Source organism: Trachymyrmex cornetzi, unplaced genomic scaffold (assembly GCF_001594075.2).
Source record: "Trachymyrmex cornetzi isolate Tcor2-1 unplaced genomic scaffold, Tcor1.1 scaffold315, whole genome shotgun sequence".
Lineage (NCBI taxonomy): Eukaryota > Metazoa > Arthropoda > Insecta > Hymenoptera > Formicidae > Trachymyrmex > Trachymyrmex cornetzi.
Window position 1 is genome coordinate 194,721 of NW_017297849.1, and position 13,583 is coordinate 208,303.

General features: G+C 29.9%; 1 protein-coding gene across 2 annotated transcripts in view; it reads left to right on the forward strand.

The window, feature by feature from the left end:
- Positions 1-5,890, forward strand: part of LOC108762666 (uncharacterized) — a 10,812-nt gene extending 4,922 nt beyond the window's left edge. Inside the window, exons 5-12 of one of the 2 annotated variants that reach the window (XM_018509751.1) lie at positions 1,354-1,465; positions 2,048-2,171; positions 2,250-2,385; positions 2,837-2,893; positions 3,706-3,831; positions 4,782-5,035; positions 5,128-5,315; positions 5,393-5,890. In XM_018509751.1, coding sequence (XP_018365253.1) covers positions 1,354-1,465; positions 2,048-2,171; positions 2,250-2,385; positions 2,837-2,893; positions 3,706-3,831; positions 4,782-5,035; positions 5,128-5,315; positions 5,393-5,693 — 1,298 coding nt within the window. In that variant the 3' untranslated portion in view covers positions 5,694-5,890. The remainder of the gene's footprint in view (positions 1-1,353; positions 1,466-2,047; positions 2,172-2,249; positions 2,386-2,836; positions 2,894-3,705; positions 3,832-4,781; positions 5,036-5,127; positions 5,316-5,392) is intronic. The other variant, XM_018509752.1, reaches the window with a different exon arrangement.
- The last annotated feature ends 7,693 nt before the right edge of the window (positions 5,891-13,583 follow it).

Genomic DNA, 13,583 nt, shown 5'->3' on the forward strand with positions numbered 1-13,583 from the left:
CCCCCCCCCCCCCCCCCCAAGTAAACGTAAAATAAAATCCTTCTTTTTTAATAAAAGGAAGAAAGGTCATAAGCACTAATAGTAAAAAAGATATTTTGATATTTCATATACAATAAGGATGAAATGATGCTTATAGTGTGTGAGCGTGAAAACGAAACGCACTTTTATAGAATCTATTCAATTGCGCAAGTAATTTGAATGAATAAGCAGCGATACAAAATCGAACATTTGCGTTTTCTTGAACTTCTTTCCCCTCTCTCCCCTTCGTTTACTTGCGTAACACTTTCGATAACCCCCTTCTTCCTAAGTGAACGTATTTTTTTAATAAGCCCTTAAAAAAGAAAATATATTTCTATTTCCTTTGTTAAAATTAAAATGAAACATGTTACACGGGTTTATAAAAGCTATTATGCACTTTGATTATGTGAAAAAGGATTTTCCAATCTATTTAACCGAACGAGCAATTACTAGAGAATACTTTAGATATTAGAGTGTGAAAAACAGCCCATTTGATTTGACCTAGATTTTCTACATACGGTGTACAATATATACATATCTACCCTCACAGCATGTAATTATAGATAAAACTTTTATACCACGAACATTTTAACGTCCAACATACACGTACAACGATATTTAATTACACAATAAACATCAATTATATTTAGAATATGGATTTATTTAATTCAAATTTAATTTCGTCAATGCTATTTTGTTTGCATTAATTTCGAAAACGAAAATTCATAGCATCAGAAGCATATGCACACGTACTTATAGCATATCTTATCATATACATATCATATACATATCATAAAAATCACATTTATTTGTCTGTTTCAAATTGTAACTTTTTCGAATTGGTTATTCACTGATCATTATCATACTATATAATGACATTGCCATTTTAGTCTTCATTCTGTAAGGAAATGCATCTATGTAGAGCACGAACCTTCTACTCGTGATTATTAGCTGCCATAATGTATATGTATTCAAGTTTCCACTCCCACATATAAGCTGTACCTTTCACTAACGGTTCTAGCTCGACTCTATAGCTATAGAAACAAAGACTTAAGTTAAACTGTGCACTTATTACAGTTATATTTTGAAACTTTTACACTTCTACTTTGGATAGATTAAAAACTATACCTACTACACGAGTTTAGACTCATCTACACTCATCTACACGGCAAAAAATTTAACTTGCATATGTTATGGAGTGCTGTATTCTTGTTTTAATGCTATTAACTGTCATTTTAAAGTTATAATAGGCGGCTTAAAAGTTTGACAAACTACAATGTCTCTAACATAATTGCACAATTAAATAAGTATTTCTTTTTTTTTTTTTATTAAAAGTATCTACAGATGAAATAGTCATGGGTCAAGTGATTGAGCTAACAGTAGAAAAAGTTCTGGAGCTTATTGAGTCTGCCTATCCAAATCCTGTTACCGTGGTTGATATTGCGAAGTAAGTAATTGTATTAAATAAAATTTAGATATACGGGAAAATAACACGCTGAATGAAATTATATTTAAGGAATGTTTGTGTGTGTGAGTTCGATTTGATTCTTCAAAAATAGATAATTAATTGCCCGAACTTTTAGTCGATTTACCAAAGTTCGAGTTTAAGACAGATCGATTCATTTAATAAATAATCGGTTTCTGTTTAAAGAATTAAAATTGTAGGTAATGGTAACAAAAAAATAATAAATCAACGGTCATTTCGACGAAGATATTTACATGCATAAACTTGCAAATTTACTATCATATGTTTCATACTATTTTATTAAGTTAAGATATATACATACTGTAATGAAATACTATAATGAAATACTATTTTATACTATTTCATTAAGATATGCACGTAGTTTTAATATTTTATCCAAATTATGCAGATATTTGTGATTTTGGATGGGCCTTAGCAAAGTCCCAAATTTTCGGCACTTTATTAAAGAACCTTAATCAATCCTATTCAAAAGCGATTCAGAAATAAATTCTTTAATGAAACTCGATCATCCCTAATTAAATTTCAATTTCATTTTATTTTTAGGGAACATGGATGGGAGCTATCAGCTGTGGAGGCTAAATTAAAAGAGCTTCAAGAGAAAGGGCTTGTTAAAGCAATAGATCATGGGGCTTTCACACGTGTTGTCCATGAAGATACTCAAGTCCAAGTAATTTGTTATTTAAACATAAATTTTTCAGTTAATTTTTGTTAACATATAACGTAATGCTATAAAATATATTTTTAGGTAGTAAAGTCGATGCCAACGATGGCAAGCGCGAAGCAACCCACCATTGCTATCATTACAGCTCAATATTGTGAAAAACTTGCTGTGGATTCATTGATTGAGAATAAGGAAACCTTTGTTCGCTACACGACTGTTGGTAAGGCTTTTTTCTATTTACTATTCACTATTGTTTATGATATACTTTATATATCTCCAAGAACAATAATTCTAAAATACGTCCGATATAAAATTATGATAGGATAATATTTTAAAAAATAATTAATTTCTCTATCATATTCTTTTATTAGAAAATAATCATAATTGAAATATTAGAAGATACTCATTTGAAATATTAGAAGAATAGTTCTGTAGACTCCCTCCTTTTATCCCTATATTTTTTTAAATAAAATCGTCTACTAAAATTATTATTTTTAAAACATTTTGATTAATTTATACAAATAAAATTTCGCTAGCATTCTAGTTACAGTCATTAGTTATTCCTTTTTTTCCGCTCTCATGTAAATATAACGCGATTTATATTGCTCGCTAATCAGCGACAAATGTTTAAACAATAATGGAGGTATATTTCACCATGCATGAAACTTTAGGTACCGCAAGTTCATCAGATGCAATAGACGGAATTCCGCGGGTGATATGCCGTTTTGGTAAAGTAACTTGTAACATAACTCTATCATTTTAATGTCATTTCATAGCTTGCCAGTTGCTTGTGAACCGAAGAACAATGCAAGGCAAAATGGTGCTACAAATGTACATTTTGAAACACATTGATTCTTTTATGTTGACATTACAAATTCATTGTATTTCATTGATTCAAATTCATTGATTTCATGTATTATACATATATGTGTAAAATTCTTATATAATAGTTTTTGTTTTGTGTTGTGAACGTTTTGTATGGCTTTGTTTTTGTTATATGTTATAATTTTGTTAGACTTATTTATATTTTGTATTATATTCATTTTATGTGGTTTGTATAATACTAAATTATTTTATTAATTTTTATTCTATGAGTAATAATACAATAATTATATTTTTTATATTATATTTACTTCTCGTGAAGATTTTATCTCTTTTTTTATTAATGAATACATTATCCGTTTTCAAAAATTTTAATACAATATTTTAGTTCTTGATAACTGTTTCCATTCAAATGTATTCGATCAGTAACTTCTCGACAATACTATAATAGATAAGATTTTTAAAGAAATTTTGTTATACTATTTACTTCTCTTCGTTATGTCTAGTATTATTACTAGACTTGGGAGATGCTTCTACATGGAATGGATTATTACCTATTTTATCGTCACATATAACACAGGTTCCGTCCTACTTTGTTGATAGCCGCACAATGCACATATATAATACAAATCAAGAATATACATATATATAGAAGAAAATATAAACTTCAAAATACATAAAGATATAAGTAATGAATGGGTATATCATTTTGTTATAGGAGAATCAAATGTATATACTTTGGGCAATATCGGTGCGCATAGGATTGTGTGCACTAAACTACCAACTGTGGGACATACCAGAGAAGCAATGACCGCAGCTGGTAATACCACTACTAGATTGTTGGGTATGCATTTAACTTTAAATTTTATATTTTATATTATAGTCCGTGGCCATATTATTAGATGCATTACATATTTTTTATAATTTATTGATTTTTAATAATCAGATTTACATTATATTATCATTAGGACTGTTTATTATTTTTGAACAATATAAATACAATATTATATTTTTAGGTTTGTTTTTTATTCCTAGACTGTACTAGAACTCTTTTCTCGCTTTCACCAAATTAAACATACTTACCTATCTGACTTTAAGTTCCAAAAGTGTACATTAACTCTGCTATAGAAAATAAACAAATTGTTATAATCGAAACATAAAAAATAGTTGTCTATAAAATGAATGCATTTGTTTAAATTTTCTTGTTGCTTATAGTGTTAAAAAGTCCATGAATCTGTTAGCAATGGTAAAAGCCATAAAGAATGCATATGGTTTCTGTTTGTCGGTGAATGTTAATTTAAAAATTATTTAACATTATTAGAATCAAAGCTCTAATAGCCATCAATAATGGCTTAATAAAATATTTAAGAAACATCTTTTTATTTTACAAAAATAAATAAATGACAATCTTGTGTTTCGCGGGTTTTCTCCGTGTTCAAATCCATTCTTGGAATGCCAACGTTTCGTGAACCTTGCAGTCCACTTCAACCCGCGAAACACAAGATTGTCATATAGGAAACACCCGTGAAAGCCTCAAGAATATTAAAAATAAATAAATATTTGATAAAAGCTATCAAAATTATGTTTTTATTAATTAAAAGTATAATAAAAGAGAAACCTCTACTTTAGATATGTAAACATAAAAATAATTATCATTTTTAGTCACATATAATAAAAAAGATCTATTGAAAAATCTGTGCATCTAATAACATGGCCGGGGACTATATGTATATATACATCTTTTTATTTTCATTACATATTGTTACAATCTTTAGCCTTTGAATATATTTATAGGTACATTTCAAAAAGTGGATTTTGTCTTTCTTGTCGGAGTTGGTGGTGGTGTTCCTCATTATACAGATTACAATAAACATGTGCGATTGGGCGATGTGGTGATATCGCATCCAATGCCGCTCAATAAGAAATACGCGTACGTTTATTGTGAAAGTGCTAAGATGAATGAAAGCGAGAACTATCATTTTGAGACCAAGGAATATTGCCCGCCAAATCTTGGTCTTCAAGAAATCGCGGCAATTCTGAAGAAACAGGTAATTTCAATCGATATTAGGCATTGATATATTTGTATATTTGTGTGAATCCATGTTACATGTTTGTCTAAAATATTTATCTTTTTCTGTAGGCTGAAAATGAGACGTTTCCGCCATGGCAAATGTACATGAAGGAAGGTTTGCAGAATTTGGTCAATCAATCAGAACATGATTTTAACGCGCCACCACCAGAATCTGATAAATTATATATGGCTATTGGAGAGAGGGATGTCATCGAAGTATCTCATCCAATCGCTCCTCAAGATTCCATAAATAAAAGGTGAAAATTCAACATTTTACCGTACACACTGTATACTTTTATTATATAAATATATACTATCTTTTTCATTATTACAGAACTGATAGATGCTCCCGAATTCATTTGGCACCAGTAGCTTCTGGTCGACAAGTCGCACGAGACGATCAACTTAGACAAAAGTTTGCGAGCCGATTCGGTGCGCTCGCATTTGATGCAGAGATGGATGCTGTCGTAGAGAGTATCTTGGGTAATTGTCGCGAGAATTTCATTGTAATCCGCGGAATTGCCGATTACAAAGACGGCACTCGAATCAAAGAATGGCAACCATACGCGGCATTAGCGGCAGCTAGCGTAATGAAAGCTATAATCTGTGCTATGGATCCACCAATTAATGACTAATATCACTTCTCGTTTAGGTTTTCTAACTTTATTTTACATAGTGTAACAATGCAACGCGCATAATTTTTCGTAAGGCAAAGAATGAAATCTAAAATCAAAATAGCACATATTACATGAAGTGCACAAAAATAATTAAGTAACTGGCTTATTCAATGAAGTTCCTTATTAAATTAATACTTAAAAATATTTACAAGTGATTGCGCAATACTTTTGTAGATTAACGCAGTATATTAAATCTTTTATAATTTTGTTAGTGCCATTTTTACAAACGCTTATTTGATAATATTTATTGCAAAGGTGTTTTTACACTCGATATTATATTATTAACATTGAGGTAAAATACTTTCAAGAAAATAGCAAGAAAAATATTTGATTGCGTTGTTATTTCTTGAATTTTTTACGCATTAAGGCTTGAAAAAGAATAGTGCCATTATTATTTCCTATAATTATCGCATAATACGTTGGAAATTTTGCAGCGGGATAATTTTTTTGCGAAAATAAACTTACATTCGTCTTGAATGTATATTAAAGGAGTGTATTGCAAACACATATATGTTCGACTTTGAACACCAATCAGAGGCAACAAAGACTAATAACGCTTTAAAGGTCATTCTCTGGATAGGTAATGAATTTAATAATGACTCTGTCTAACTTAATCTAATAGCACTACTGTCGCATTAGTACTTGCTATGATTAGGATGATTAGATATTGGACGAGTTCAAGTCGGCAAAGCGATCTGCTTACCGAGCAATTAAACATGATTGATTTGATTCACAAATAAAAACCAATCAAACTCATTCACTCGACAAGCATGCCCAGCCGCTTTGCCATCTTAAACTCGCCCATAGCATTAGGTCCAAACGAAATACCAGTTAGGCAAGTTATAAACTGTTGTAGTGATAGGTATAATAGACGCAAATGGAACTGAAAGTAAATTTAACAGTATTTACCAAATCGAAATGAAATTGTCGTTACAGTATATTGCTGAAGTAATTATTAAATGTTTGCCAGAGTATATATTGACGTTTTCAACAGATATGTATGCATTCTATATTCACACAGTATATGTACATCTATGAGGATCAAAAAATGCATTTTTCTGAAGTCCTAGATTACATGGACGAAACGCGTAACAAAGGTTTCTATTACAATGTGCCAACGTGTTCATACTTGTTAAATTCACTGCCCTTTTAAAAAAATCAGATACTGTCTTCGCAAAAAATTTTCAAGATAAATTTTCTGTACCTTTAAATATTTCATCGGGGTACCAATTCTTTCGATAAGTCTACATTTACAGGGTAGTGCACACAAAAACTTAATGTCTAAATATCAAATTTCAATATAGGCCTAAAAAGATAGAAAAAGATTATATACATATACAGGGTGTACCTAAATGGCCAAACTTCGGGAACGTGTAGGGAATCGATATAAACTAATAAAAAATAGTCCTTTAGAGATATGGTCGCTTTTGCTTCGTTTTGGAGAAAATCGCAAAAAAAAGACAAAACGTAATTTATATTATTCTGATCGGCGAGTCATTACATTGATCAGATCAATGCTGCGACACAAGCTCTCTGTACAAAATGCAATGCGTGCATTGCTGCAAGAGGCCAATATTTTGAACAATATTTGCATTAAGCAAATGAATAAATAAAAAAAAAGTGTGAACGAATAAATAATAAATAAGTACAAAAATGAAAATAACATTTTATCTTTTTTTTTTCAATTTTTTTCAAAACAAAGCAAAAACGAGCATATTTCGAAAGAACTCTTTTTTCTTAGTTTATCGATTCCCTACACGTTTCTAAAGTTTGGCTATTTAAGTTCGGGACACGCTGTATATACATATCTACACATATTAACAATGAAAGAGATTTGAAATTTTAGCAGAAATCCAAAATAACATAAAAACTACAAAAAAAAGCGATTGATTCTTGCTATATCTTAAAAGGTACATAAGAAAAATATTAATATTTATTTATTTACATTTTTCTACAATCTTTTTCTTTCTTTTTCTTTGTGCAATAGTTTAATATTTCGTCTATAGCCTATGTGCTGCACACGCGAATTTGAAGAAATTCTATTGATACGTATAAAATCTGTTTTAAACAATTATTTATACGTGTTTAGCAGGGAAATCAACACTGAATGATAAAAAGATCTAAAATCAACACAAACAACAAAAGTCACTTGTTGCGTAGTAGCACGTGTTTAAAATTCTATTAAACATAAAGAATGATTATATAATGAGGAGCAAAAGTTCCGAAAATGGCCTATTTCAAAAAAAACATTGGTTAAGGGGATCCTAAAATCTCTGTGTGTTTTACCGATTATTTTTCAAATAAATATTTTTCTAACTGTTTTTACAGATTTAAAAATTCTTTTCCACAATTAAAGTATGAACGATAATATAATTCACTAGTCGACTTTATGCTTGACATTGAAAATTTTCCAAAATACTATAACAAAGTATTTTTTTATTAAGTATATCTCGAATTATATGAGGCTTAAAAGTTACAGTATCATCGGCATCAGTATTATTTAAGGTATTCTACTGATGTTTAAAACCTTTTAAATGTTGTTCAGGATCATAAAATACTTTGTTATAGTATTTTGGAAAGCTCTCGATTTCAGCTATAAGGATAAGAAATAAAAAACAGGAGTTTTCATTAAAAATTTTCTATTGGTTTCGACCACGTTTTTCAAAGTCATCTAAAGTTCAAAAATAAATATCAGCTGCTAATAGATTTTTTAATGTTTGTTCGAAACATTTTTCCATTAATCAATACCTTCTAAGACAGGCCTCTTCCGGAGTTTTTGCCGTTCACTGCATACTTGCGCGCACAGCGCACTCACATACAGTGAGCCTGATCAAATGTTCATCACTTTTTTTTCCCCGCTAAAGCAGAAATAAGGAAAAGATATTTATTTTAAATATCAAAATTGTGATATAAATAAGGGAATATACTTTGATAACCTTGAGCAACTTTAAGGAGGTTCTCGCGTTCGATGAAATATAAGACAGTCTATAATATATACATGTAATACAAAAATTAATAATATCAATAATATTTAGAAAATATTTCATTGACTTTTACCGTACTATTTTGATGATATTTAATTATAAATTTATAGAATTTTATATTACAAGTTGAAGTTAACCTTATTCTGTAGTTATTCTCTTTTAAATTGAAACACTTGTGTGTATAAGACAGCAATTTAAAAATCGTTATTGTAAAATAAACACTTAAGTTTGTTCCCGTAAAGTTTCATTTAAACTGACCGTACAATTTACAAGAAATTTATATTCTTTAATGAAAAAGCTAGAATATATGTCAAATGGACGAAGCGTATATGTATATATATTAAATGAGCATCTTATAACTTTTATTTTGTCGTTTTGAAAATATTTAGTAACGTATAAAATTAACAATAACCATGTATAATGGCATAAGATATTGTTAGTAACCTTTTTATTCGATTATTTTACATAATATTATGAATAAACTATCTATTGACTAGGAAGTAGCGCGAGAACCTCCTTAAGTGTTCTTGGTTCTTTTACAAAATATCGTTTTAATGAAGACTACTTTTTAGTTATTCTATCGATATACTCAATAAACTGAATATCTTTGCACTAAAGTTATTTTTCAAAAATTAAATTATTTTTGGAATATAAACTAATAGCGAATTTGATTGGGTGCACTAGTGCATATTAAAGCTGTTGTACACTGATTTAATCTGAGTGTAAAAGTAAAATGCAAATATTTTGAATTATAAAATAGATATTGAGCATCAAATTTAATTGTAATATTACTACAATAGTTTAGTCCAAAAAAGATTAATTCGGCGCGTAGTTCAAATGGCTACAAATATATTAATTGTGTATATACATATAAAGTATATACAAATTTTCACATTAAATTATTTAAGCATTAAAGATCCAGCTTCAATCGATCATCAAAATATGTCTCACTACTTATTCTATAATTTTAATAAGATATGTTTTCCGTATCTCTAATCGTTTTCGAAAAAAAAAAACGTGGTGAATTTTTTCTTCGAAACTTACTCTATATGGTGTCTCAGACCTATGGAATCATCTCTCGTGAGCAGATCAAGCAGACTAAACTGAATTGAAAAATTCTCTATCATTTTGTAACTTTCGCAATAGTTATGTGAGTTATTAATTTCTAAAGATCGCCAAATAAATGCGTATTCATTCGGCCTATCGTCAAACGCAAGCACGTGGTATGATATGTCTGTCCAGCGCGGAGACTGGGAAGATATTTTCTTTCACCGCTCGTGTGTTACCAATACCGTTGTAAACAATTCTCCACACGCCTAGCAATCTACGGCGATTTACATTCCTACTTGCCCCGCGCTTATATTTGGTGATAAGCCGTGCTATTTAACGATCTTTAGAAATTAATATCTTGTTAATTATTGCAAAAATTGCAAAATGGTAGAAGATTTTTCGACTTAATTTGATCTGCTCTACTTATCACGAGAGGTGATCCCGAATAGATCTGGAACACGCTGTATAAAATAATATAATACTACATAATATGCATTTAAATTGAAATGGGCGCGTGTGGATTTATATGTATAATAAATTGATGTATATGTGACGACAGATTTCTATTTTAGATCTAATATTAGTTACACATTTATTATGAAATTTTCATATAATCGAAATTTAGGAGCTTCCAATTGCGCATCGCATTTACGTTATTATGCGTTTTTGATACTAGTCGCATCTCAGTTTCCTTGTATTTATATTTGCTACTTATTAGATTATGATATGTCATAGATATTAATATAACATGTAAGTTATTTCACGTGATTATTTGGTCCGTATTTTATAAGGAGAAGTTATTTCTATGGCAATGTCAATTTAAATGTGTACTTGATGAATAGCGTAAATTATATATTTAAAGAATTCAAATTATTTATATGATTATTATCTTAAGATTTAAGTATCTCCAATGCGGTTTTTAAATATGTAAAACTTTTAAAATATAATATAGAGACAACTAGTAATATTAAAAATGTGCATAGAACATTGAAACGTTGACACCTTGGCAAATTTCTTCTTCTCTGTTTTTTTCTCCCAAGACAAATCAATGTTCTATTAATCTTTACAATTTTTTATATATTTTTATGATTGAAAAATATGAAAAATATTGTACTAATATTTATAGATATTACCAAAATATGTATATCGCTTAGAAAGGGAATCTCAGAAGTCTTTATCAAGTTTTTCGATGCAAATTTTTTTGGTAATTCTCGAGGCCAAAAAGTATATGTGTTGTCATGGCGGAAGAAGACAAGTGAGACGACTTGAGGAATATATAGTAGGACCAAATTCAGGATCAAAATTTGATTGGCTAGCTGATTGCTCTGAATTACCGTTATGTGCGTTGTCTCACCTGTCTTGTTCCACCATGTGTGTTATGACTTATGACGTTTATCAACATGCAACTTTGTTTTCAAGTTATACATTTTTTTTTTAATTTGAAAAATTGAAATTGCTCCGGCGAATTAAGTTCGCATTCGAGGTTCGGCAATTTTTGTTTTTCTTTAAAATATGCATTCTGTTATGTTTGTTACTTCTTTCAAACAATTAGAATATTGATATCATATATAAATATCATAATATCATAATATTTTCTACAAAAACAATATTAAAGCGTTTCTAAATGGTTAATCCCTAGACCGCCAAATGGCATCATGCGATGACTCGTATACATCGAACAATGTATAGTAGACATATATTGGATTATTATAGGGCTTTATGAGGGAACTATCCATGATTTTGGATTTTAAAATCCCGGCGGTCTAAAGATTAAAAAATTAGTTTCGCACACAAAAATTATTAACGGTACGTATGTTTCGAGACAACGGAGTCTCGAAACGTTCTATTTATTGCAACAAAAATTTACCAAACGTTTCCTTGAGGAACAAGCACGATCTGAATTTTTCGGATTTTCAAAAATTTATAACTCGAAAAGAAAGCCGCATGTTGATAAACGCCGCAACACGTATATTTTTTTTATCTCAAGTATCACCGAAAAAATTGGTATCAAAAAACGATGTATGCTTCTGGCGTTCCCCTTGTTAGCTGTATACTTCTGTAGGTATCAAATTGTTTATTATCTAAAAATATTCGAATGTCGAATTACTATGGCTTCCGGAAGAGAATATGTGATTTGCATATGTCCGTGCGTAAATCAGTCTTCCGGAAAAAGCGAAAGTTTATTATACCGTTCAACAAAAAAATGCACAAGACCGAAGATAGTTGTTTGTCATAGGTTTTTGGATGATGAATACCGTTTAGCAAATTATTCTATCATGTTACAATTTTGAGAAATCAAGAGACACGGTAGTAGCTCGGCGCTAAGCCACGCGCAGCGACACTACCGTGGCTACTTTACGCGAGACCGCGAGTTGCGGGGGATTTATATTATACATTGGATAAGTTCCATTGACCCAATTTTTTATACAATTAGTACTGGATTTTTTTTTTAAATTGTGGAGTAATAGAGCAATTTGGTAAACAACATCGTATTTAGCACCCAAAAAACTCAAGAAACAGAATTACTTTTGTTATCTCGAGAAAAGATATATTTTAAAAGATTTATTTTTTGTTAAAAAGTATTATCAAAATCTAAAAATTAGATCTTGATTAAGCTGAACATAGATAATAACTGATACATACTTGAGAAATGTCCATTGTAATAAAAAAAAATCTTGTCATTTTATCTCATTTCAATGCATAAAAACGTTATTATTGAATTTAACATGCATAAAAACGTTTATCTTTTTTGTCTCTACAGTAGTTTGTGAAAATAAACATTTCGACCATTCAGGCCCTTTCGCATTTTCATTTACGAGTGACAATGATTCAAAGATCCTCGAATTATAAATGTCTCACGGTAGCTGCACGGTACATATGCATGTCCAAGAAGTAGAATAAGGTGCTGTATTTAATCTGCTTCACAGCAGAAAAGAAGCTGTGATAATTCTGGTAATTCTTTCATGTAAAATGGACGTGATGTCACTGTAGGGCAGAGAATCATCTCGCCAACTATCCATTCTGTTACTGGAACTTGTGCACTGCAATTTATATATTGCGCACATACGAAGACAAATGTATAATGCGTTATTAATATAAGAAATTAGATGTATGTACAGTGAATGCAAAAAGTATTCATACGGAGAAAATATGTTTTAAAGAAACTTTATTTTTAAAAAGTCCAGTGAGAATGACTCGTCGAATTGATGTCGAATCGATATCGATACGATGAACACCGATTCGACATCGATTCAACGATCTAATTGGCAGTTATTTCTTGCTGGTAATTAGCAATTTATTCGTAAATAATAAGATAGACTTTAATATATTTCTCAAAATTATGTATACCAAAAAGATATTTAATAATTAAGTATATTACTCTAAAAATAGGCGAAAATTAAAAATGATACTATTTGAATGCACAAAAAGTATTCATACAGTCGAAAATTTTAGTTTTTAAGATTATAAATCCATGCGAAGCTCGTTTGTTTATAATAACAATAACAAAGACATTCAAGGTTAATGAGAGTTGATGTGGGTGTGCAAATTGTTAAATTAAAAAATTCACTTTACTTCATTTGATATACGATATGTTCTTTGTTCAGAATTCTTGAACGTTTCAATTCTCTTAGGAGTCTTCATCAACAATCAAATATACATTCTTAATTAATATTGGTTAAGCAATCCATCAGATTGAGTCACTCATAGGTTGCTAAAACTGAAGTAGATTCTAATTTAAAAACATAATTTATTAAAATCTTAATGGCTATTCTACAATGTGCTTTTTGTTTCCTGTTTCTTGCTGTTTGTCTCT